Here is a 27,347-nt window from a genome sequence, read left to right as displayed (position 1 = left end):
TGCTGTTAAGAAGTTTGTGCCACTGTTGTCAAATTTATTGATGGAGACAATAACCAGGAATGCGTCACTTTCTTGCTGCCTTGGCTAATTCCTCAAAAACTCAGTAAACTGCTCGCAGCCTTGCAATGTATCTGTCCTTCAAACTGCAGGCCCCGTGGGGTGGGGACCTGGTCTGTTGTCCTGTTGTGTAAAACACTTACAGTGCTAGAGAAATGATAACTGGTAGGAAACACTCAGATGGAAAACACCAGCGCTGAAAATTTCAGCAAGAGGCACTCTTCTCTCTGAGTTGGTACTGAGCCAACGCCTCAGGGCGGCACTAGGGGGTGCTGTTCTCACTGGAGCTACCGTCTTTCAGGCGCGACGAGCGGTGAACACAATCGTCCCATGTTTTCCTTATGCTCCTCCCATCTGATTGTATCCGCCTGTTGTCAGTCTCAGACTTTGACTGTACGCTCTTCGGGGCAGGGACCATTTTTGTTGCTGTAACTTTGCATCACACCTTGCGCAACGGGGCTCTGATCCATTGCTCAGGCTCCTAGACTTTGTTGCAAGGCTACTAACAACGAGCCGTCAAGATCCCGCCACCCGTGGCCATTAGAGATCCCAGGGCACTTTCCTGGGACCAGGCCTGTGTTATTCACAGTGTCTCGAAATAATTCCATTCATGCCCTTTGTAGTTTCAGTACCCATCACATTCTGTCCCGAAGGATGTGCGTACCATTGCTGTGAGCCGTTTGCAGGCTACCCGGTTCTGCTCCAGAAGTGGCTGCATTTCAGTGGTGGCGAAACGGTGATCCCTGAACGCAGCTCACAGCTGGTTGTAATTTTGCTTTAGGTTCAGCACGAAAAGTGCTATGCAAATGCCAGTCATTATTATTACTTCTCTCTCATTGTTACAGCCAGCTGAGTGTCGCAGGTGTGGGTTGTTTTGTTTAGCTTCTCTCGCTGGCAGCTGGCATTTGCCCACTCCCATCGCCCCAGCAATGCTGCCCGTGGGTGTGGAGCAGAGCTTTGTGTGGTTGTGTGCTCCTTCAGCTGTAGGATTCTCTGACTGCCAGAAAGAAGTTAAGTCAGAAGTCAGGCCAGAAGGTGGCAGGTTTCAATGTGCATTTGAGCAGGAGGATTGCGCTGAATTGCTGCTTGACTTTAGTTCAAGTAGGGGATAAAAAGTCACAACTCTGTAGACTCCTCCACAAAGGAGTCGGAACAGAGGGAATTGTTTAGGCGTAAAGGGATAAAATAAGCAAAAGGCAAGTATAGAGTGAATATTCTTCCATTCAGGGATCTCTGCACCCTCCCAAGCATTCGTTTGTCCTCACAAACTCCCTGCCAGGCAGATCTGTACTCTCTGTACAGATCACAGTGTCTGTTTTACGCATGGGGAAACTGAGTCACAGAGAGACGTGCCATGCCTCCAGTCACCCAGCAAATCAGTGGCAGACACTAGTGACAGTAGTCGGTTTGTCCCGAGTTCTATCCACGAGCTGGGATCTCACCCTGCCACATCTGGAAACATCCCTTCGCTGTGATGTCTGTCAGGCGGTACAGCAGTCTCTCTACTACAGGTGTGGTGGCAGTCCCACTATTTAACACTTTCAAATCTAGCCTGAGGACACACTGTAGGGGCCAGCCCTGACCTGGGGACCGGCAGGGTCTCTTCCCTTAATGGGTCTGTGTTTCTGTAGAGGTTTTTAGATACTGGGGCAGGTTGTTCTCAGTCTCATCCTTGGAGTCGCTGGGACATTCCGGAGAGCCCGCATACGTGCAACACAGCTGGGGACTTGTTCCAACAGCCTCCCTGTCCTGCGGATGCAGGTACGGAGGGAAAGCCGAGAGCCCCAGCCCTTGCAGCCAGGAACGCGGGTGCGGGCACTTGTGCCCCATGTATGACACAGTGGAGAACAGCGGGGTGGCTAAGGATGGGTCTGAGAGTGCAAGCGACCATGCAAATGCCGGGTTCAGTCTCCGAGCAGACCCGGCCTGAACTGGAAGTTCTCAGAAGCCTGAGCAGACTTGGGCTGAGCTGGGCGGTGGTTCTTGGCGGCGTTACCGCTGTGTGGCTCCCAGGATGTGAGTGAGACAAGGTGCGTGAGATGATATCTTTTATTGGACCAACTTCTGCTGGTGGAAGGGACATGCTGTCGAGCCGCACAGAGCTCTTCTTCAGGTCTGGGGAAAGTAACCTGAGTGTCACAGCTAAGTACAAGGTGGGAGGGACTGTTAAGCATAAGTTAACACATGTTGCAAGAAACCATACCAAATGAAGTGGGCAATTAACAGCTGTGCAGTCATGGCACAAGGGAAGGTTAGTAGGATTGTTGTAATAAGTCATAAAACCGGAATCTCTACCTAGGCTTGGTCTACACTACAGACTTGTACACACGACAGCCTTGCTTCTTATTACACTGACCTAACAACTCCACCTCCCCCGGGGGCATAGAGCTTACATTGGCATAGTCCGGGTGATGCAGTAGTTTGTGGAGACACTGTGATCCTTACATCAGTGGTCCGCTGTCATTCTTCTCAATTTCACGGCTCGGCTGGAGCCATGAAATTGGCAAGAAATCCAGCTCCCAGAACCCAAGCTGGGCTGCTTCCGGATCTCCACTCTAACCGGGCTGCCACCAAGGCTCCTGACTTGGGCTGCCACCTGGACTCCGGGACGCCAGGCATATGGCAGCCGACTGGACTCCGGGTGCGGATCTCCCCACCGGAAGCGAGAAGCTCCGGACGGCTTCCCCACCACTCCTGGCTGGGAGCCGGGAGGCATGGAGTCCCAGGGGACAGCTGGGGTCCTGGCGAGGAGCTGCATGGAGTTGAGAGCCCTGGCTCTCAGCCCCCCACACTGCCCCTCTTCCGTCATGTTTCTGGTGAGGACACGCGCCACCGACAAAAGGAGGGCAGTGTGGACATCAGCCACCTCAGCAATGACTGCAGTGGCTGTAAATTGACCTAGCTTAGGTCGATTTAAGATTGCAGCGCACACGTCCTTAGTCCGGGATTTTTGGTGTCTAGCAGAGTTACAGATTTGAGCTCCCAGGTTTGTCTTTTGAAGGCGTTGTGCAGGTTTCCTTTCAGGACGAGGACTGAGAGGCTGGGTATAGGACGGGCACTTTGTGAAACGTGTTCACCCCCAGGTGATAGGGTGGCCTTGTCTTTTATCATTTTTCTCGGTGAGTTTATTCGAGAGCCTAGCGATTGTCTGGTTTCACCCACATAGTTGTTGGGGCATTTAGTGCAGTGGATGAGATACCCCACATGTTGGACTGTAACGGTTCCCACTTAGGGAGCATGGCCTAGTGGTCACGGCTGCAACTCCCGACTGCCAAGGGGATTGTGGGGAGGGGAGCCTGGGCCCTCCCACTGCACCGGGCTCCAACCCAGGGCCCTTTGGGCTACCCGTAGTCTGGCAACCAAGGCTGTCCTCCTCCTCTCGTCCATCCCCCTTGGGGTCAGCTTAGTCCAAGGCCTTCGCCTGGTGTGGAAGCCCAAACCACAAGAGGGGGTAACAAAGTCCAAGGTCCAGAGGATACTTCCCTCTCTGGTTGTCTCCAGGGTGGGTCCCCCCTTCCCTCAGGAAGGGCCCCTTTGGGCACCTGTGTCAGAGTCTTGGGTTTCCCTCTGCTCTGCTGGGGCTGTGGGCGGCAGGTCTCCTCACCTCCAGCTCTGCCCCTGTCAGGGTTCCCTCCCCACGCTGAACTCTGGGGTACAGATGTGGGGACCCGCAGGAAAGACCCCCTAAGCTTATTTCTACCAGCTTAGGTTAAAAACTTCCCCAAGGCACAAATTCCTTTCCTTGTCCTTGGATGGGTACTGCTGCCACCACCAAGTGAGTTAGACAAAGATTCAGGAAAAGGACCACTTGGAATCATAGAATATCAGGGTTGGAAGGGAACTCAGGAGGTCATCTAGTCCAACCCCTGCTCAAAGCAGGACCAAGCCCCAAGTAAATCATCCCAGCCAGGGCTTTGTCAAGCCGGGCCTTAAAAACTTCTAAGGAAGGAGATTCCACCCCCTCCCTAGGTAACGCATTCCAGTGCTTCACCACCCTCCTAGTGAAAAGGTTTTTCCTAATATCCAACCTGAACCTCCCCCACTGCAACTTGAGACCATTACTCCTTGTTCTGTCATCTGCCACCACTGAGAACAGTCTAGATACATCCTCTTTGGAACCCCCTTTCAGGTCGTTGAAAGCAGCTATCAAATCCCCCCTCATTCTTCTCTTCTGCAGACTAAATAATCCCAGTTCGCTCATCCTCTCCTCATAAGTCATGTGTTCCAGTCCCCTAATCATTTTTGTTGTCCTCCGTTGGATGCTTTCTAATTTTTCCACATCCTTCTTGTCGTGTGGGGCCCAAAACTGGACACAGTACTCCAGATGAGGCCTCACCAATGCTGAATAGAGGGGAACGATCACGTCCCTCGATCTGCTGGCAATGCCCCTACATATACATCCCAAAATGCCATTGGCCTTCTTGGCAACGAGGGCACGCTGTTGACTCATAGCCAGCCTCTCATCCACTGTAACCCCTAGGTCCTTTTCTGCAGAACTGCTGCCGAGCCATTCGGTCCCTAGTCTGTAGCGGTGTATGGGGTTCTTCTGTCCTAAGTGCAGGACTCTGCACTTGTCCTTGTTGAACCTCATCAGATTTCTTTTGGAGTTCCTCTTCCCGAAAATATCCCCCCAAGCTCCTTCACCCCCTTTCCTGGGTAGTCTTGAGAGTAATATACCAACCAAATAGGTAAACCAGATTCTTAAAAAACAGAACTTTATTATAGAGAAAAAAAGTAAAAGAAGCACCTCTGTAAAATCAGGATGGAAGGTAACTTTACAGGGTAATCAGATTCAAAACACAGAGGATTCCCCTCTAGGCAAAACTTTAAAGTTACAAAAAACAGGGAGAAACCTCCCTCATAGCACAGGGAAAATTCACAAGCTAAAAACAAAAGATAATCTAACGTGCCTTGCCTTATTACTTACTCTTTTTGCAATATTGAGACTCATTTTAGGATGGTTTATAGGAGAAGGAGTTTTCTGACCTGATGCTTCTCTGCTTCCCCAGAGAACACACAAACAAAGAGCACAACCAAAGCCTCCCCCCTCCCCGATTTGAAAGTATCTTCTTTCCCCATTGGTCCTTTTGGTCAGGTGCCAACCAGGTTATTTGCGCTTCTTAACCTCTTAACAGGTAAGGAGGAATTCTAGGCTACCCTTAGCTGTATGGTTATGACAGCCCCCAAATGAGCTCGTTCCCTGCCTTTTAATTGCCCCAGCAAATGGAGCATTTGCTGCAGGTGGGGCGGGGCAGGGCTGGATGAGCCCAAAATAATCCCTTAACCCCTTGTTGCCTAGTATGAGGTTTGCACACCCCATCACAAGTACCCATGGATCTTAAAGGTGTGTTGTGCTGGGTGTTGATCATTGTCGCGATGGAGATGTGTCTGCCGGTTTTGCATCTGTTGTTCTGGCAGGATCTGGTGCTGCTTTGAGTTGGCGTGTCCTGGTCCATGGGGAGCTTGTTTCTGATGGTGAGCATGGAGAGGTTGCGGGTTGTCTGAAGGCCAGAAGAGCCCCCCACCCACACACATCAGGAATAGGCTCCTGTGTGCCGGGAGCTGTACAAGCACAGCGGTAGATGTGGTGACTGCCCTGAAGAGCATGAATACGGAAAGCCTAGGGGTCGTGCCGCCCCGGCGATCAGTGGTGTCTGTACACACAGCCGCTTTACACTCCTGGAGGACAGGCGGCTGCTTAGTTAGAAAAGATGCTATTTATTAAGTTTCCCTGGAGTTTAAAATGATTTCACAGGGGAAACAATTCATGAAACAAAGAGTTAAACGAAACTCTCTAGTTTTGTGCAAGCCGAAAGCATTGCCAGAGTTTCGCTTAGAAAGAGAACCCAGAAATCCAGAGTCTCAGTCCCCTGCTATAATTGCCTCATTTTGTAAACTCATATCAGCGTTCAGTCAGAAAGGGGAAGGTAATGAGGGCAGAGTATCACATGCTGGAACCTGGATCCTTGTTATAACAGCTCAATATTTGGTACAATAAAGCACATTTTAACTCTCCATGCCCCAAAGTTACCCCCACAAAGCTCTGAGCATGTTATTGCAGATGCTCAGATGTCCTGGGAATTTTGGACCCTGGACAAATACATACATGGTTCTGCCCTGCTGGAAATATGTCAGTATTTAATAACCCAAGAAGCATTATTGCCTTTGAGACAGAGAGAGTTCGTCTGGATTCAGTGCCTTAAAATTAGCATTTTAATCACTTCTCTTTCTGCAGCATTGCACGGTGGATATTAAATAACAATATTGGTTCGGCAAAGTCAGAAAGATTATTGAAACCAGAGCAGCCAAAAGCACAATGCGAACCCTTTGATCCAATGGTGGATTGATTTATGTATTTCACGCCGGCAGTAAAGGAAAAAACCATTTCAAAAAATTCCCCTTGCCCATCCCGAGGGGTTATCCGGCACATTGGTCTGCATCCTCCCAGCCGGCGATTTGCTTTCAGACCTGTCGTAATCCCCGCTGACACAGAGAAGCTAAACCTCTCCAATTCTCCGTGTTTATTTTGAATGAGTGAATGAAATTCACGAGACCTGATCAAACAAGGGAAGACAAGCAGCAGGAGCAGCTTCCGGGGGTGGTGGGGAGCGCCTTCTCGGCTGTTTAAAGGCATGCTTTCTGCGGACGGAAGGACGTGGAACTTTACATCATCATTCCCTGGACCTGTCTGGGTCGTTGGTTTACTGAGCAGTAAAGCAGGAAGAGTGAGACGGGGGGGCCATAGGCGAGAGCTGTGTTTCAGCTTTTAATTGTAAGAGCTGCACAAACCATTATTCCCTGGGATGGCCTAAACTCACCCGGTTTCAAGGTTTGTTATAAACTCAGAGTGGGTTGGTCAAATGATTCCCTAAGTTTCATGAGCACCGCCAGAAGAGATTGACCCCAAGCCAAGCCCCTAGGGCTGAATGCCCCTGAGCCAGGAGGTGGGAAATCCAAACCCAAACTCTCCCGAAGTTTGAGATGTCCAGATTAGACCCCCAGTGCAGTAAATAGGAGCGATAAAAATTCAGCTGCAAACTCTCTGGTTTGAATCTCGATCCAGAGTCTGGGTCTGTCGCAGGGCTGTTGAAACACTTTGTACAGTGGGGGGGCTGAGAGCCATTGAACCAAACTGTAAACCCTGGTTATGATGGACACCACTTCCAGCCAAGGGGTGCGGTAGCATCCAGCACCTCTAGTTCCAGCACCCCGGGTCTGTCATCCCTCGTGGCAAAGAAGAGGTGGGACTTATACAGATGGTACATATACAGCCCGCCTGCTCGCTCAGTGTACACGTACCCCCCGACAGAGGGTGTGCGCACACACCGCCTGCTCGCTCAGTGTACACGTACCCCCCGGACAGAGGGTGTGCGCACACACCGCCTGCTCGCTCAGCGTACACATACCCCCCCGTACAGAGGGTGTGCGCACACACCGCCTGCTCGCTCAGTGTACACGTACCCCCGGACAGAGGGTGTGCGCACACACCACCTGCTCGCTCAGTGTACACATACCCCCGGACAGAGGGTGTACGCACACACCGCCTGCTCGCTCAGCGTACACGTACCCCCGGACAGAGGGTGTACGCACACACCGCCTGCTCGCTCAGTGTACACCTACCCCCCGGACAGAGGGTGTACGCACACACCGCCTGCTCGCTCAGTGTACACCTACCCCCCGGACAGAGGGTGTGCGCACACACCGCCTGCTCGCTCAGCGTACACGTACCCCCGGACAGAGGGTGTGCGCACACACCGCCTGCTCGCTCAGTGTACACATACCCCCGGACAGAGGGTGTACGCACACAGCGCCTGCTCGCTCAGTGTACACGTACCCCCGGACAGAGGGTGTACGCACACACCGCCTGCTCGCTCAGCGTACACATACCCCCCCGTACAGAGGGTGTGCGCACACAGCGCCTGCTCGCTCAGTGTACACGTACCCCCCAGACAGAGGGTGTACGCACACACCGCCTGCTCGCTCAGCGTACACATACCCCCCCGGACAGAGGGTGTGCGCACACAGCGCCTGCTCGCTCAGTGTACACGTACCCCCCAGACAGAGGGTGTACGCACACACCGCCTGCTCGCTCAGTGTACACATACCCCCGGACAGAGGGTGTGCGCACACACCGCCTGCTCGCTCAGCGTACACATACCCCCGTACAGAGGGTATACGCACACACCGCCTGCTCGCTCAGCGTACACGTACCCCCGGACAGAGGGTGTGCGCACACACCGCCTGCTCGCTCAGGGTAGAACATGCACTCGTGTTCATGCCTGCACATGTTCCACCCTCTCACGTCAGAGGCCACGCGCACCACTGCAGACTCGCACCTGTCGCATCCATACGCTCTCTCCTGCTCTCAGACATAGGTCCCTTCGCACTCCCGCAGCACAGTGCTGTTAGCAGGTCCTCTTGGGTTCAGGACAGCTCCTTCCGTTCCCCCCAGACACCCTCTCCTCCCGCTAACAGTCTCCCTCTCACAGTCCCCTCGGGCTTTGAAGTAACGAAGCTCTTTTCCTCTCTGCTTTGCGCAGGTCTCTCCTTCTACACCCGAGTACTTGAAAACTGCAAGGATGAGGCCAGGTTTGACGAGGTAAGAGATGAGCCCGTCTTCAGGCCAATTGACTTCTCACCGTTCGGTTTGCAGGGATGGGATGGGGTCTTTTTTTAAATAATTCTCTTCCTGTTCAAACGTTAACACCCTTTGAAATGTATTTCCCCCCCTTATTATAATGCATTCAGAACAAATATTAAGCCATAAAGCTGTAACCATGGTATCAAGTTCATAGTTGTGTACAGATACAGAGCACTTTCGCTGACTCACCCTCAGGTCAAGTCCCTGGGTAGAAATGCAGAGCTCTCTTTGCTGATCTACTCTGATGGCAGACCAGGTGGATCCTATCAGCTCCATCCCAAGAGTGTAAGTGGGCTTGATTTGTCTATCTGAGGCACAGATGATTAGGATGGAGCTCTGCAGAGAAAACAAAACTAGTTACAGCTGATAAGCTTAAATTGATGTATGTCTTTTGGTTGTGGCCAGTTGTTTCTCTGGCCCAAGGGTGCTCCCCTAGTGGGTGTCATAGGTGGCCTACTGTTCAACATGCTCAGAGGTTTCTGAGATAGTGGCTGCAATGCATTCGGTGTACTGATGACTCCCAGACTTTTCTTATATTTACCCAGCGTTATAGCCATGTCGGTCCCAGGACCCTCGAGAGAGAAGGTGGGTGAGGTAATATCTGTTATTGGACCAACTTCTCTTGGTGAAAGAGACAAGCTTTCGAGCCTGTACAAGAAGAGCTCTGGGGAGCTCAAAAGCTTGTCTCTTTCACCCACAGAAGTCGGTCCAAAAAGACACACCCGCCATTCCAGTGGAAATGGATCCCAAAGAGGTTTTCATGTGCCAGTCTGATCAGTGTTGGTGCATTTGGGGCATGATTCTTTAAAGAAAAAATCCCCACTGTTTGCACTGAAATGGCATGAAAACTATTGCTATCGGTACTGGATTTTGCAAACCTTTCTGGACATGCAGCTTGCCATTCCTAGACTTTAATTGCATAAAAGGGAAAAAATTCCAAGTTTAAGATTCTCAGAGCAAATGCCTCAGGCCCCAGCTTGCTGCTCTCCATCACAACAGGGCCTGTTTTCACATGCTCACACAACCCCACGCAACATTATAAGACAGTGTTTATTTCTTTTGGCCTGAAAGTCCAGATTTATTGACCTCAGACTCTCAGCGCAGCACTTGGAAAGGATGTGAAAGAGCAATTGGATTTCAGAGGGTTTGTGGTTTTGAAATGTAGCTTTCTCTGAAACGCTTGTGACAGAAATATTCGGAGTACAATGACATAAGATCACAGATAAGCATGGACTAAAGATAGCACCAGTATGTCGCACTGAAAAAGAAAATGTGTATTAAAAAGAGAGTGGGTGTTTCCTTTGATTTCTACTGTATCTTTTACAGAAGATAAACTGTACAAGTGGGTTGTGAGCGACACCTTGAAACTCTTTATCCTTTTAAAGCGTTTCAGTTCATCTGTGACGGTCGGGTTTTATTTCAGAGACGGTCACAATCCAAGTTACAGTAACTGCTCTTCGGGGATTTAGAGTGTTGCTTCACTGAGTCTGTACCTTTCACTGCGGCTCTGCGGAGAAATGAGATGTCTATTGTTGTTTAAGGATTTGCGTTTCCATAGTACCTGGGAACCCGAGTCATGGACCAGGGCCCCACTGTGGTAGGTGCTGTACAAACCCCGAACAAAGAGCTGGTCCCTGCTCTAAGAAGCTTACAATCGAAGTATACGACAAGAGACAACAGATGAAGACAGACAGACAGACGGGGGGATGACCAGGAAACAAAGTGACTCTATGGGTGGCAGGGATCTCAGCACACCAGCTGCTTCACGGTTGTGTAGTTTTGTCCAGGCAGCAAGGCAAAGGAGAGTCGGAGGGAGTAGGTTGGTGGATGGCTACGGGGAGCGCCTCCCAAGCGTGAGGGGCGGGCAGCGGGGGAGAGACAGCACCTGGAAATGTAACGAGTGGGTGCTGGGCGTTGATAGCGAAGGAGAGAGGACGGGAAGGGTGGGTTAGGCAGAGAAGGGCCTTCAAAGAGAAGCCCAGCAGCTTGATGCGCTCGGGAAGGGGGAGCCGTCGGAGGGATGCGAAGGGAGGGCAGCAGTGTAGGCTCTTCCCTTGAAATGCCCCTGCCGGAGAAGGAGGATGCTCTGGGGCTTAACACTCTCTAGACTAGGATGTGAGAGCTAATCCTGGCTCTGATCCACACAAGTTAGGGCAAGTCCCTCAGGTATGTCTACGCTGCAAGAAAACCCCCCGCGGCACCAAGTCCCAGACTCTGTGTGGGGAGGATCCCAGAGGCCGGGCTCCAGCATGAGTTTGAACATCCACACTGCAATTTTTAGCCCTGCGGCCCAAGCCCCAGGAGCCCAAGTCAGCGGACCCGGGCCAGTCACGGGTCTTTCGCTGCAGTGTAGACGTGCCTCGGTCTCGCAGAGCCTCAGTTTCCCTGTGTAAAATGGGGATAACAGGATTTCCCTCCTGCTCAGGCCTGGGGTGAGGCTAAACCCATCCATTGAGGTTTCAGCTGCCCTGGTGCTATAGTGGGGAGCAGCACAGAAAAGTCTCTCAGTGATCATCGAGGTGCAGAGCTGGCCGTGACCCCATGGTTCGGGCTGCATTATCCATTTCCCTGGGATCATACTTAGCACTTACCGTGTGCTTTACAAAGACGGGTAGGTACGGCTCAGGCTTTCCAAAGGATCTGCTCTAGCCCAACCGGACGCTCTGGCCTTCACACAGGACTCAGCGGGGGAGGTTCTCCAGCCGGTCTGCTCCCGGAGGTCAGCCTAGATGCTCCGCAGAGTCCCCTCTGGCCTTGAAATCGGTATCTGAAAAAGGAGGCCAGTCACTTGTTCAAGGCCATCCCACCAGCAAGTGGCCCTCTGGGCTGTGGCAGGTTGGCGCTGCCCGCTCTGAAGGCTGCGTGGCGCTCTCTTCACAGCTGCTGTTACCCACACTAGCTGGATTCAAAGGGGAACCCGTGAGTGTTTGCTGGGCACCCTGTAACTTAGTGTCAGACTGAACGGAGAGTCAGTGCTACTGACCCAGCCTGACAACCAGACCAGCTGGTCTCATTAGCACCAGGCAGGAAGAAGCAAGATGGAGCTAGGAGGTGCCTCAGACAGGTACTGTAATCATCCCACTCAGAAGGGAGCTAGGAGGCGAAGGGTTATGTTTATAAGTATGGCACGATCCTGTCTTAGGGCTTTGGTACTTGATGGATAGAGGGAAATCCCAGGGAGGGAGGAGGCAGAGGGGTGAGTTTAGACAACATGCATTGTGCATGGGCCGTGTTGGATTGAGTGGGGAACCCCAATCACAGCCCCCTTGCAGGGGCCACAGAGAAGGAATTGCAACCAGCGACCCATGTCACTTAGCACCTACTTACTCCTTTCACTTAAAGGTTCTCAAGCTGTGGACCCAGGGTTGCGGGGGACCAATCCTGGTGGTGTCCTCTTCCCTTGGATCAAGAGGCTCACCCAAGAGCCCACCCATCCCATCCACCCTTCTTGTGATCCCAGAATGATACATGCTAAGCCTAATGGGTTGCCATGGCAACTGGCATGTGATGCCTAGGTAAACAGCAGAAGAAAATATTTCAGACCCGCCTAGAGAGAATCTCTCGCACGAAGTGGGCTGCAGAAGGGAACGAGATAATCCAGGGGTCCCTGAACACAGAAGATTGAGCCTACCACATGTCCGTGTGGTGAGCTAATCCCCATATTGCAGACTGAGGTGCAGAGCATAGTTAAGTGATTTGCCCAAGGTCATGCAGGGAGTCAGTGGCAGGACTGGGACAAGAACTGAGTAGTTACTAGGTCACAACCCTGCTTGTAATCGTCAGGCAACACTCCCTCTTTGATCAGGCGGATCTGCGGTAGCCACCCTCTCCCTTTCCAAGTCTAGGGGAGATGCTCAGAGGGCAGCACCTTCACAGGCAGGGGCTGGCTGGTTTAACAAAATGAAGTCACTATGGTAGAAGAGGATGAAGTCCAAAAATACCACTCTTAAAGCAGAATCATTGTGGGGAAGCCATTCGGATTAATGAGATGCAAATTTCCATGGATCTGAAATGAGGCCATTTATTACAATGCTGATAATGTGCATTAATGGAGCAGCCTCCATCCCCAAATGTTCTGCAAATGAAATACAGGGATCCTTTCCCCCACCACAGAGATGCTGCCCCCTCTGAGGTGGGACCGGGCAGCTGTCCAACAGTGCACAGCAGCACTTATTAGTTTCATATAGTGCCATAGGTGTGCATGGCACTGTACAGACCCACTACGAGTGCCAAACCCCAGCTCTGAGACTCTTCTGATCTCAAATAGATATAAGTCAGCAAAGGATAGAAATAGGCAAGAGTCAGGAATGGGGTGTGGAAGGCCAAGGACCCTAAAGGAGAAAGATGGCGAGAAAAGCTTATTGTCATGTATGGTGTAATATCCCTCCACAATGTGTGTCATGGCCCCATCTAGTAGTTAGTCCATATAGAGGATAATGGCCTACTACTGTTATCAGTTAATGGACTTAACCCTTTGGCTCCAGTTCTGATGGTGCTGGAATTCATATCCTCTGATCATCTGTGCCAGACCGGGGGCGGGGGGATGTTACATACACATCTAGTTATTTCCTTTGATTGTAATAGTGTGGGAAGATGGTGTCTGGAGGGGAGGCTGGGGGGAAAGGTACTGACGGGAAGCTAGCGGAAAGAAGTGAGTTTGGAGGAGGAATCCCACTGCATAGCGGTTTAGGCCAGGAAGAGAAGAACAACACCGTTCCCAATAGAAATGACAGGACGAGTGTTCGGAGGTAAATTGCAATGTCCCAACATGGAATTTAGCCGGGGCGCCAGAGTGTAACCCCTCAGCTCCTGGATACAGACTCATGGGATCCTGAATGACGACATGACTTTAGGACGGTCTTGGACTCAGCCCATCAAAGATGCCTCCCACATCACAGCGCCCCCTAGCAGCACCCTTGGGCTTGGCTCACTGTCTCAGAAGGAGGAACGCCATCTAGTGTCTAACACCACTTACAGCAGCGCCGCGGGTGCTCCTGGGAGGTCGCCCACCCGAGTGCTGACCAGGCTAGCGGAGGTCACGCTCCAAGGTGAGAAGATTGTGGAGCTCCTCGCTCAGGAGAAGCGGAGAATGGTACAAAAAGGGTGTCACTCGGAGCGTGTCTACACACACAGTTTGCATCCATTTAACCTAAATTGGTGCGGACCCCTGTGTGGACGCTCTCATATTGGTGTCAGACTGGTTGTATCTGTTTAGCTTGTGCCTGTGAATTTGTCAACCCAAGCTGGGTTTAAATCGGTTTAACGCTGCACCAGCGTAACTCAATCACACCTGTAATTAAACTGGAGTGATTCTGCATGCGGACCTGGCCTTGGACTTGTGCTTGGCTCCTCTGCTAGGGTGATGATGGGAGCAATAGAAATCCGTACGGGGACACACAAGACGCTTGAGGCAGGGCGTTCCTGAAGGAAAGAGACACTTGCAGGAGGAAGCGTAGCTGGGAACTGGCAGGGGGACCGTGTGAATAGCACCAGCTGTGGCTTAGCTCTGCCCTGCCTTCCGTCTCCAAGTGAGCTCTCTCCTTGAGCCCTTCCTCTCCCTCGATATTTATTCAGATCCGTCTGTCATGGGCTGGCGATGGAGGAGGAGAAAGAGCAGGGCTTGGGGGACTTTCACACATGCACATAAAGAGCCTGAGCCCCGTAATCCGCCAGCTCCACACACACACTCACCCTCCAGCTACGGCGTCTGGGTGATGCTCTAGGGACTTGGCGTATGCAGGATCGGGGGCAGAGGGGTTTCTGGCAGTCCGGGGGCATGGATACATCCTCTGGAGCTGCTCACTGGGGGACAAGCGCTGTGTCGTTTGGGAGCTGAGTAGGATCAGCTGCAGGGACGGGAGGACTTCTCTAGGGCTCAAGGAGGCATCAGGGAGTTCGGATCTCTTGTCTGGAGCAGAGTCCTACCCCGCCATGGCTGGAAACCTTCCCGCGTCGGCGGTGTGTGTGTCCCCCGTGTCGCTGGCCTCTCTTCCCTAGATCTGGCCCAGAATGCCAGGCTGGGGACAATCAGAGTCCCCAGCGCGTCCCCACAGGGCAAGAGGAGGCAGGAGGGTAGTGGTAGAAGAGAGGGTGGGAGGGTCCAAGAGCTGGGAGGTGGGTAGGTCTCTAGGGAGATGAATCGTCAGCAGGACTTGGCTGCCGTGCCCTGTGGGGGAGAGGGAGCGGGAGGAACTGAGGTACAGGGTGGCCCCCCTCACTGGCTTGCGGTTAAATAGTTTGCTGGGAGGGAGCGATTACCTGGGAAGACTGAGAAACAGGGTAGTAAATGGCTGCACCAGGCCTAGTGGCATGGGGCATTTGCTGGTCCACAGAGCCCCCGGAATGACTCTTCCCCAGGAGGCTCCCACAGAAGCGCTGGGAGCAGAGCTGGGGTTTCAGACCTGCTGGATGGGCTCTCCCCACCTGCCTGTTTTTGTGTGTTATTAGCCGCTGCAGTCGCGCCCGGTCTCTGCCAAGGACAGCATGGCCCGGAGCCGCTGACCTCTGACCGTGTTAGAGGCTTCGGTGCCCAGCAGCGCCGGGTCCCGCTGCTAGTCCTCTTTGAGCACTGGCCACGGAGCACAGCGTGGCCAGCCGCCACCCTGCTCTGACCCGGCCGGCCCCAGCAGCCTGAGGGTGCTGCAGTACAGAGGATGGACGTGCTTGTGGAAGAGTCTGTCTGTCCGTCTGTGTGCATGGGAGCTGGGGTCTCACGTCAGCAGGTTCAGGGGGTTTCTTTGGCCTTCTGGCACCCCTGTGCACAGGGGTGAATTTCACCCTTCCAACCTGGGCTAGGTGCAAGGACCAGATCTGAATTAACCTGTCTTCCTACAGGTCGGGGATCGAAAATCTCTGGCTATACAGCATCCGGTTTCCTCTCTGCTCTGTTACCCCAGTGGTTTAGTCCAGCCTAGCTTTTAATGTCTCTCCCGTTCTGGGAAAACGATCCCACAGCCTGGCAGCTCCCATCCCGAGGAAGTTGTCCCTGGTGTTCATCCATGTGCTCATGATGGCCCAGAGGCCGGAAAGTGCTGTGTATGCTGGCCCCAATCCAGCACAGCACGTGTCGCGTGTGCTTAGCCGTTAAGCACATGCTAGGCCCAGTGGTTTCTTAAGCTAAGCGGGTATTGAAGGGCTTTTCTGGACCAGGGCTGGGCTGCAAGTTTGTCCCAACAGCCCGGGCTCTAACCCCTTGGATCACACAAACCTCCCCGCTCCACGATGTTCACACCTTCCAGGTTACCCTCTCTCCCCCTGTCCCTGCTGGAGCTGTCATTCAGCCCAGCTAGATGAATTCAGCAGCTCATCCGTTGATCCCTCCAGCCCCATGATCACTGGTACACAGCGACAGCTCTGTGGTCCAGATAGACCTGCAGAGATCCCAGGGCTCTCTGACTGCCCAGCCGGTACTAGGCATAAATAGCCACCCAGAATGGTTTGCGTTGGGTTGGGTCTGCCTCCTTTCTAGGTTAGCCTGGGAAACCCTGCTTTGAAAGAACCCGCAAAGCTCTGTCCAGCCATGGAAAAGCCAGGAGATGGCACCATGGGAGAGGATAAAAATTCCCCCCTTCGAGTCACCGAGCCAGACTGCTCCTTCCTCTGGTGAGGTAACCGTACACCAGCCCAGACGAGGAATTTTATAAAGAGCAGCTAAATCAGGGCTCTCCTGAATAGGCCGCTCCTGCAAGAACCATCAGTGTTGAGAGACGGGTGGACTTTAAACACAGGACCAGGAGTCAGGAACACCTGGGGTCTGACATCGGCTCACTCTGCCTCTGCCCCGAATTGGGAAAAGTTGCTCTGTGCCTTTTCCCCATCTGTCAGACAGGGATAATCATACTTAACTGTAGAGCTGATCAAAAATCAGACTTTCTGTCCCACTGGAAATTCCAATATTTCCATGTTTGGTTTTGTCCCAAATTGTTCTTTGCACGGAATGAAAAATTTTGATTCAATGTTTTGGCTCAGTTCAGGGTTAAACTGTGTCTGCCTGAACCATCACAAAGCCTCCTGGGAGCTGTAGTTCAGGTATCTCCTGCCCTCATTCTTCCCATGAGCTGAATTATATCTCCCATGATGCACTATAGCCTCCCCGATGCATCATGGGAGATGTAGTCCAGTCTGGAAGCCCAGGCCCTCAGTGTGAATAGGGGAAGGAGATGCCTGAACTAAAACTCCCATAAGGCACTGTGGCAGCTCAGCCACAGATTAAGGTTGAACAGACCCAACACAAAACAAAACAGTTGATTTCAGTTTTCCCCCAACAGAAAAATTTCAGCAAAATTGTCATTTTTTCTCAGAAAATTTCAGTGTTGGGAGAGTCACAAACCATTTTGACAGAGAATTCTCAGCTTTACTTTATTGCGGGCTACTGGACTGTGTAGGGATTCTGAAGACAGTTGGCAAAGCACGTAACCCTTTCTGTGCCTTAACTTCCACCACTGCAGAAATGGGGTTGATGGTCCCTCCTCATCTTTGCAAATCGCTTTGTGACCTGCAGAGGAAAAGTGCTGTACAAAGTGTTTGTTATTATTCCTACCGCACGCTGGGAGGATTATTTTAATGCTAAGCACTTTCAGACTGCAAAGCACTGAAGCGCTGCTTACATTCCATCTGTCTATTGTAGGTAAAATTACATGGCCACCATTACCTTAGTTTCTGAGCACTTCACACTCTTTCATTTAATTCTTGATTTAGTCCTAAGTGGAGCACAGGATCTGGTCCAAGAGGTGAATATAGCTGGACTGCTTGGTAATAGTGACCATAATATAATTAAATTTAATATCCCTGTGGCAGGAAAAACACTACAGCAGCCCAGCGCTGAAGCATTTAATTTCAGAAAGGGGAACTACACAAAAATGAGGTTAGTTAAATAGAAATTAAAGGGAACAGCGCCAAAAGTGAAATCTCTGCAAGCTGCGTGGAAACTTTTTAAAGACACCATAATAGAGGCTCAACTTCAATGTATGCCCCAATTTAAAAAACATCATAAGAGAACCGAAAAAGAGCCACTCTGGCTAAACAACAAAGTAAAAGAAGCAGTGAGAGGCAAAAAGGCATCCTTTAAAAAGTGTTAGTTAAATCCTAGTGAGGAAAATAGAAAGGAGCATAAACACTGGCAAATGAAATGTAAAAATACAATTAGAAAGGCCAGACAAGAATTTGAGGAACAGCTGGCCAAAGACTCAAAAAGTAATAGCAAATTTCTTGTAAGTGCATCAGAAGCAGGAAGCCTGCTACCCAACCAGTGGGGCCACTGGACGATCAAGGTGCTAAAGGATCACTCAAGGACGATAAGGCCATTGCGGAGAAACTAAATGAATTCGTTGCATTGGTCTTCATAGCTGAGGATGTGAGGGAGATTCCCAAACCTGAGCCAGTCTTTTTAGGGGACAGATCTGAGGAACTGTCCCAGATTGAGGTGTCATTAGAGGAGGTTTTGGAATAAATAAATAAACTAAACGGTAATAAGTCTCCAGGACCCGATGGGATTCACCCAAGAGTTCTGAAGGCACTGAAATGTGAAATTGCAGGACTACTAACTGTGGTCTCTAACCTATCATTTAAATCAGCTTCTGTACCAGATGACTGGAGGATAGTTAATGTGATGCCAATTTTTAAAAAGGGCTCCAGAGGCGATCCCAGCAATTACAGGCCTGTAACCCTGTCTTCAGTACCGGGCAAACTGGTTGAAACTATAATAAAAAACAATATTGTCAGACATATAAATGAACATAATTTGTTGAAGAAGAGTCAACATGGTTTTAGTAAAAGGAAATCACGCCTCACCAATCTACTAGAATTCTTTGAGGGGGTCAACAAGCATGTGGACCAAGGGGATACAGTGTGCTTAGACTTTCAGAAAACCTTTGACAAGGTCCCTCACCAAAGGCTCTTACGCAAAGTAAGCTGACACGGGATAAGAGGGAAGGTGCTCTCATGGATTGGTACCTGGTTAAAAGATAGGAAACAAAGGGTAGGTATAAATGGTCAGTTTTCAGAATGGAGAGAGGTAAATAGTGGTGTCCCCCAGGGATCTGTTCTGGGACCAGTCCTATTCAACATATTCATAAATGATCTGGAAAAGGGGATAAATGGTGAGGTGGCAAAATTTGCAGATGATACAAAATTACTAAAGATGGTTAAGACCCCGGCAGACTGTGAAGAGCTACAAAAGGATCTCTCAAAACTGGGTGACTGGGCAACAAAATGGCAGATGAAATTTAATGTTGATAAATGCAAAGTAATGCACGTTGGAAAGCATAATCCCAACTATACATATAAAATGATGGGGTCAAAATTAGCAGTTACCACTCAAGAAAGAGATCTTGGAGTCATTGTGGATAGTTCTCTGAAAATATCCACTCAATGTGCAGCGTCAGTCAAAAAAGCGAACAGAATGCTGGGAATAATTAAGAAAGGGAGAGATAATAGGACAGAAAATATCATGTTGTCTCTATATAAATCCATGTACGCCCACATCCGGAATACTGTGTGCAGAAGTGGTCACCCCATCTCAGGAAAGATATATTGGAATTGGAAAAGGTTCAGAAAAGGGCAACAAAAATTATTAGGGGTATGGGACGGCTTCCGTATGAGGAGAGATTATTAAAACTGGGACTTTTCAGCTTGGAAAAGAGACGGCTAAGGGGAGATATGATTGAGGTCTATAAAATCATGACTGGTGTAGAGAAAGTAGATAAGGAAGTGTTGTCTACTACTTCTCATAACACAAGAACTAGGGGTCACCAAATGAAATGAATAGGCAGCAGGTTTAAAACAAATAAAAGGAAGTATTTCTTCACACAACACACAGCCAACCTGTGGAACTCCTTGCCAGAGGATGTTGTAAAGGCCAAGACCATAACAGGGTTCAAAAGGGAACTAGATAAATTCATGGATAGGTCCATCAGTGGCTATTAGCCAGGATGGGCAGGATGCTGTCCTTAGCCTCTGTTTGCCAGAAGCTGGGAATGAGCGACAGGGGATGGATCACTTGATGATTACCTGTTCTGTTCATTCCCTCTGGGGCACCTGGCACTGGCCACTGTCGGCAGACAGGATACTGGGCTAGATGGACCTGTGGTCTGACCCCAAATGGGGCCATTCTTATATTGTTATGTTCATGTATTTATGCTCATAATATCCCTGTGAGGTATTATTATCAGTGCTCTGATTCCCATTGTACAGAAGGGAAACTGAGGCACAGATCCACTAAGGGTGTATCTACACTTGGAGCTAAGGGCGTGACTCCACCCTTGAGGAGACACACTTTTGCTAGCTGTCAGTGCACTAGCGTGCTAAAAACATTAGTGACACCGTGATCGCATAGGAAGCAGAGAGAGAGGCTAGCCGCCCAAGTACAAACCCAGTCAGACCCTAAGGGTAGAGGATGTATCCTCGAGTTGGGAATCTCACCCCCAGCTCCAAGTGGGGACATGCCCTGCGTGACTTGTCCCCGTTCACACAGGAAACTGGTGCTGGAACGAAGAATTGAATCCGGATCTCTCCCTAAGCACTGGACCAGCCTGCCTCTACCGTGCTAGCAAAAGAAACACAATGCCACGCAGACCCATTTCACTGCTGACCGTAGTGCAATGGGGATGGAGGTGTTTAATCTTGGTGTGAGTCAGTCAGCATCTGTACTGGACTCTTCAAAGCTAATTAGCTAACGAGCGTGCCCATGAGAAGCAGGTATCACACTGGGCTGTGTATGTACTGGCGAATGAATGTCATTCCGAGCTGGCTAATGTCATAGGCAGTCATTATCCTGCTTTGTATGTCACATCAAACAATGGGCAGAGGAGAAAACGCTCTCCTGACCTGTCTACACGTCTCATTAGCGCTGCAAGGCTTGGCAGGGATTTGGAGGGGGAAGCTATTCCTGGCACACAGAAAATGAATCCGTACTGCCGGGGAAGCCAAAGGAAACTTGCTATTGGCAATAGGGAACGCAGAGCAGTTGGGTCTAGCAGCCTGCGCCAGCTCACACCCTTGCAGCCTGCAGTGCAGGGGAGGAGAACGTTATGGAAGGGTTGTAGCACAGAAGGTCTATGTAACATCTCAGATACCCTGCCAGGGACCACTGACAAGGAGCACACACGAAGCATGATTTCCTGTTCCAGGCAGCGCCTTCCCTTCCTGATGCTCAGCACTGTACTCTCCCCCAGTACAGAACCAATCTGTCCTCAAGCTCTTGTGTTCTGCCAGGCCCGGGGCTCGCCGTTCACATGCACTGTCCTGCGGGCCCTCTGATTTCATCCCACCTGGCTCCCGCAACGTACCTAGCTCCGCCTCTGTAAGCATCGCTGCAATACCCCCTCCCACCACAAGGAGGACTCTTACAGGGGGCGGCTCAGTGCGTGGAAGGAAAATCTCTGGGCATGCTGTTTGTGCACCAGCTGGTCCTCGCCCCTCTGTATAAGCCTGGGACTGATTCTCCAGCCTGGTGCTGGAGGGGTGAGGCACGTTTAATGACAAGGCCGTTCCTTGGCACTGGCCTGTCCCCGAGGCCGGTCAGTACGGCGAGAACACTGTCACCCGGGATGACAAACCGGCTTTCCCGTCAGCCGCCTGCGTGGAAGGGGAGGGGTGTTCATGGCTGGCGTCCCTTCTGCCTTTGGTCGCGGCTGGAGAAGGGCCCAGCGCCCAGTTTGGCAACCAGGCTGCGTGCTCAGCCGACCTCCGCTGGGCAGCTCTCCCGTCATGCTCAGCGCCGGATGGGGGCGATCTGGGGCACTGCAGCGAGGAAGGGCAGCTGGGTGGGAAGGCGTTGGGTTCAGGAAATAAGAGAGACTGGGCGTTTATAGAGGAGATGCATATGCCAGGAGAGGAGAGGGAGGCTGGGATGTTGGATCAGGTACTTGGGAAACACGCTGCTTGCTTGCTTGCTTGTGTAACCCACACACTGCCTGGATGTGGCACTTTGTCCCATCTAGTGGCACCAAGACCACTTAGAGAGAGAGAGATGGAGTCTGCTACAGCCTTAGCTAAGGCCATGTGGCTTTTAGCTCATGCACTAGAGGCTCATGCATTTAGCTCCAGAGGTCCCAGGTTTGATCCTGCCTGCCAACGACCGGGGTCTGTCAGTGTTACACTTGCTTGGTCTCGTGAGTAGCATTTAGGTGTAACCCTCACTATAAGAGGGAAAGATAGATGCTGACTAACGCCAAGTCCAGGCCAGGCAGTCACGGCTGCCGCGTCCCACACATGGCTCTGCCGATGGCCTCAGTCCTGACTTAAAACCTCTGGGAAATGAACTGCAAGGGCCAAGTGCAGCAAAAACCCCAAGGTCGTGGCTGAGATGGCAGATCGACTCACTGAACGAGCCAAGCCTTCGAGTCCCTCTCTGACTTCTAGGATTCTCTGAACATTCAAGGCATGACTTTGGGTGGGGGCAAACCAGCCTCTTGTTTCAGCATATCTGGCACTATCTGCCTTCTTTTCAAACCTCCATATGCAGCACTGATTATTTATGAACCACACACCCAAAAAATGAAATAGCAAGGACCCTGCATAGAACAAAGCCGGAAAGTTCTTTGCCATCCAGCACCCGTAGCTTAGTCTCTTCCCCCTAGAGTGTCAGCATTTGCATCCTGCGTCTCACGTAAAGTCCAGTGCATTAAGATGAGAGAATGATGCTCAGCATTTCAGCTCAGAGCCCAGGATGATTAACAAGTAAAGATAATTGCATTCAGTCTGCAAGACACTAAAGGGTCCGGATGCCCCCCTTGAACGAGGACAGCTAATCAGGAATTAATTTGTCCTGCTACTTCTTAAAATCCCCCTCAAATTCACTCCCAGCCTGTACTTCGGTTGCTCCGAAGTTTTATATTTTGTTGTTGCTATTCATTTCTTAATAAATTATGCAAAACCTGTGTCTCTTTGAAGCTCAGGAAAGATAAGCCCCTGGGTCTTCCTGTGTGTAAACAGGGCTGCTTTGCTCTATCCAATGCAACTGGCAGAGGGGAAGACTGCTGTGGTTAAAGCCCTAGATTTAGACTCTGGAGTTCTGGGTCACCTTGGGCTATCTCTGTGCCTCAGTTTCCCTTTGGTAAAATTGGGATAATAAGCTTTTCCTCCCACCCTTTGACTGTCTTGTCTAGTCAGATTAGCTCTGTGTGGCATGTCTCTTGTACGTACAGTGCCTAGCATGTCTGGGCCTGTAACGTAAATAATAACAGAAGAGCACCCATTGATATAACAGCAGTTTACAACTTGAGAAGACCTCGTGGGTCATTCAGTCCACTCTGTGGCCTGGGCAGGAAGAGTCACTGCAGTAGCATTATCTGCCACACCTCTCGATCAGAAGAGAACATTCTTCAGGGTTAGGGTGTGTTTAGACTCACTTGGATCTAAAATTCTCTGTAGGAAGGGATGCTTGAGAGGTTTGCGTTCAGGCAGAGAGTCCTTGGATTAAAGGGGCCGTAGGAATGCAGCGTGATTAGACAGCTTTGCTTTCGTGTAGCACCGTTTCTTTGCAGTCCATCTGTCTCTCTCCTGAAAGCATTTCACAAACTTTAAGTGAGCCCTGTAATCCGCCTGGTACAGATGGGTAAACTGAGGTGCAGGGAAGTGAAGTAACATGCCCAAGGGGGCACAGCAAGTCAGGGAAAGAAATGGGAAAGGGGAACCTGACTGTTCTCTTGTGGCCTCTGCTCTGTTGTTTGCACAGGCCTGGGACGTGACATAATGCTTTTCAAATGTATGGAGAGGTGAGAGCCTTTCCCTGAGGAGCTTAATCTGCAAAGAGACAAGACTTCCTGGAGAGCCAGGCAGAGCTTGGCTGCCAAGCCAGGAGATGGCGGAGTTTGCACCCATCCGTTGGGTCTCTTCAGAGGCTGTAGTGAGCAGCGGATAAAGAGGCTTTGGCAAACATGGCCATCCAACACTAAGGGCTAGTTAGGACTACATGCTCACCTCGGGGAATAGGAACCTTTCCTCCCCACACACACCTATCTCTGTGTGGTTAATCAGATCTTGGGTCCAGGCACCTGTGAGAGCTGTGTGCCAGCTGGGAGAGGTGGGCGGGGACAGGAGGAGCCGTGGCTCCGCCCCCTCGTTTGCTAGTCACTGCAGGGATCTGGAGTACATACTGGTGAAAGCCAGCGGCACTACCCCGTATGGCACGAAGGGGGCAGCAGAGGGGAAATTACGTCTCCGTAAGCCACAGTTCCGGCTCTGGGATGCTCCTGGGGTGGAGAAGCCATGGACTGTCCCATACTATGGGCTGTGTCCTAGAACTGCAGCCTAACTCTAAACGTCTAGGATTGCATAGCATTTGTGAACACTAATTCCAACTAGCAGGAAATCTGCTCAGAGCAGGAGGCCCTGACCTCGCGTTCCGTGTTGCTTAATCGGCTGATGGAAAAACGGAAGTCAAACGGGATGCAGGCCATCACTGGCTGGGGACCCTCCTCTTGGTTGCTGGGGAAACTGAGGCTGTCTAGGGCAGTACGGAATGGTGCAACACTTGGCTACCTATCATGTGAAGAGCTGTGGTGCATTGAAATCTGTAAAAATTACACACTGTCACTTTAAATCCTAAGAGTTTCTGGTCCTACTTGCAGGCTAGGGGGCTCTGTAGGGAAAGGTGCAATCATAGAATCATAGAATAGTAGAATAGCAGGGTTGGAAAGGACCTCAGGAGGTCATCTAGTCCAACCCCCTGCTCAAAGCAGGACCAAGCCCCAACTAAATCATCCCAGCCAGGGCTTTGACAAGCCTGACCTTAAAAACTTCCAAGGAAGGAGATTCCACCACCTCCCTAGGTAACGCATTCCAATGTTTCACCACCCTCCTAGTGAAAAAGTTTTTTCTAATATCCAACCTAAACCTCCCCCACTGCAACTTGAGACCATTACTCCTTGTCCTGTCCTCTTCTACCACTGAGAATAGTCTAGAGCCATCCTCTTTGGAACCCCCTTTCAGGTAGTTGAAAGCAGCTATCAAATCCCCCCTCATTCTTCTCTTCCGCAGACTAAACAATCCCAGTTCCCTCAGCATCTCCTCATAAGTCATGTGTTCCAGTCCCCTAATCATTTTTGTTGCCCTCCACTGGACATTTTCCAATTTATCCACATCCTTCTTGTAGTGTGGGGCCCAAAACTGGACACGGTACTCCAGATGAGGCCTCACCAGTGTAGAATAGAGGGGAACGATCCCGTCCCTCGATCTGCTGGCAAAGCCCAGATCTGTTCAGCAGTCAGTCTGTGCCGTGCCAGCCTGGAATAAGGCAGGGTGGGCAGTGCCTCTTGGCCATAGGGAGCAGCCTGCTTTGTCCCTCTCTGTTTTGGGGTTCTTGTGTGGTACTGTTCTGAATTCTAAGGAATAAAGCAGGGTGACATTGCAACCTTCCAGCAAGGGTATGGTTTGTTTCTATCCGGCTTCTGAGTGCGTGTGAACGTAACCCAAGCCAAAGCCAGTGCAGATTCAGTAGGAGGCGAATCATCCTTTCTAATCGGCAAGGGGGCTTTCAGTTAATCAAATAGATAAAGGCCACCCGGAGGCTTGGCTTTTTACACAGCTTTTCAAAGGGCAACACATAAAAAACAATTAAGGAAGCTAAATAACCCCCGGGCGAGGGACGAAGACGTGTGTTAAAAAACGAACGTGTGTGGAAAGAAACCGGCCACGAACGGCTGCCGCTCCCAGCAGAGTGAGGTTCACAGGCCGGTTCCGCAGAGGTCTGTGTTGGGGCCAGCACTCCGGGACCTGTGGTACTCGTTGGGGTAGCCCAGGTATTCCTGCGCTATGTGTGAAATGCTCACGCATGGATCCTGGATAGTTAAAGTTGAGTTGGAATTTCCCACCTGACCCATAGAAATAAATTCCTTTTACTCTGAATGTTTCCATGTGTAAAGTGTAGCCAGCTGGAGTCCTCATCTCACCCCAAAGCCTCGCCAGGCGGGAGAGGGTCCAATTCCCCCTGTCCTGTTCTGGGGTTTGACTTTAGAAATCAGAGACTGACGGGGCTGGAACCCCGACCTCAGCCAGGCGCTATGGAATCACTGTGGGGAGCTCGTGTGGCGTGAGGATTAATGAGGCAATAGATGAGGGCCAGACAGGGCACATTAGGGTTAAAAGTAGGGTCAATCAGAGCTGGGGAGGGGGCAACATGGGAATAGCAGAGACAGGGACACTGCAGGTCAAGATTGAGGGCATCAAAACAGAGCTTCAGGGGGAGCCCAGCACTGGGGGAAAAGGGCTGGGGGCTGCGGGTCAGGATTGAGGGGCACTGGTGTTACCTGGGGTTCTTCCAACCCAAAGCTCTTGGTAACGTTTATTCTGTGCGACGTGGGGTCAGGAAATAAATCAGGGGAGACACGGGGCCGATCGATGGCTGGCACAAACAGGACCACACAAGAGGGCTTTCACTTAAAGCTAAACTTTACTTAGTCTCAAGCACTTACACACACGTCCGCAACAGGTTAGTAAAACAGCCCCAGCCCTTGATAATTACCAAAGCTGAGCGTGGCTCTCGAGTGGCACAGCGGCAGACACTGCCAGTGGGGAACACAAGATGCATCCAGAGGGAGAGTCCAGGCCTGAAGAGTCCCACAACCTCAAACTTTTCCCCCTTATTTATACATTAGTGATAGAATGACATGTCCCTTAAAGCAAACTTGTTAAGTAAGCAGTTTCAATGGTCAAGCGAGAGGTTCCTTCTGATTATCGTTTAACCAGGGGTGGGTTTTTTCAGAGTTTGCAGCCTTGAGGCCCCAATAGACATTCCTGGGGCACATCCTGCTCTTCTAAGATGCATGTATCAGCCACTTCAAGGCAGTTCTTATCAGGAAGGACGGGGGGTCAAGCTGTCCTCTCTTTTGCACCCAAAAAAACCCCCTCCCCTCCTGCCTTGGTTAAGCTAAGCCTGCTGACTTGGCTAATTTACAGCCTGCGGACTTGGCTGCTTTTAGCAATAAGCCATAGTGGTTTCAGGCACTTTACTGGTTTGCCAAAGTCTCCCCATCCACTGGCAGAGCGGTGTGCCGGAAGTCCGGAACAAGGGGGCCAGTGGAGCAGGATGAGGGGAGGGGAGGTTACTCACTGCCCGCGGGCCCCCATGACTGGCTATTCCCAGTCTCATCACCCCCTTCATTTCCACCAGCCCCCCAGAATGTCTAGGAAGGGAAAGAAAGGAATGAAGCTGCCTGCTGGGAACCTCCCCTCCAGGCGTTTTTGCTTTGATTCATTTTGTGCAATTGACTAACTAATGAGAATACAAACAATTTCTGCTGATGGAGAGCTAATAAACCAGACAGTCACCTTTAATGGGGCTCCCACAGAGCGTCCTCGTCTGGCATTTCAGATGGATGAAGGGACGGGCTCCTGCAGAGCCAAGGTCTGTGCAGATCTGGGGCTGTGCTATCACTGAGATGCTGATTAGCAACTTCGTTGCTGCAGACGAAATTAAATGTGATGAGATTGAAGGGGTGGGGGTGGAATCATTTGCTTTCCTCTCCTCTGCTGGGATGAGTATTTCTTCTTCCTTCCCTCTAACTATACCAAGAGCAGGCCTGGCCACCGTGGCATTTCAGACACCGTGGGGCTGCACTGCGTCTGTTTTCTTGGTGTGCGATCTGCATTTGGGCTGGAGTGAGACAGGCGTGGCAGATAACGGGATGGCTTTGCCATCTGGCCTATCTGA

At 51.0% G+C, this 27,347-nt stretch overlaps 1 protein-coding gene across 5 annotated transcripts in view; it reads left to right on the top strand.

The window, feature by feature from the left end:
- Positions 1-27,347, top strand: part of OTOF (otoferlin) — a 197,530-nt gene that overhangs the window by 11,151 nt on the left and 159,032 nt on the right. For all 5 annotated transcript variants that reach the window (XM_037893746.2, XM_043542016.1, XM_037893743.2 and 2 more), the window contains exon 2: positions 8,598-8,656. In XM_037893746.2, the coding sequence (XP_037749674.1) occupies positions 8,598-8,656 (59 nt within the window). The remainder of the gene's footprint in view (positions 1-8,597; positions 8,657-27,347) is intronic.

The sequence above is a fragment of the Chelonia mydas genome, chromosome 3, assembly GCF_015237465.2.
Source record: "Chelonia mydas isolate rCheMyd1 chromosome 3, rCheMyd1.pri.v2, whole genome shotgun sequence".
In the NCBI taxonomy this organism is placed as follows: Eukaryota; Metazoa; Chordata; order Testudines; family Cheloniidae; genus Chelonia; species Chelonia mydas.
Note: the sequence above shows the minus strand (reverse complement) of the source record. Positions and strands in the feature narration are given on the sequence as shown.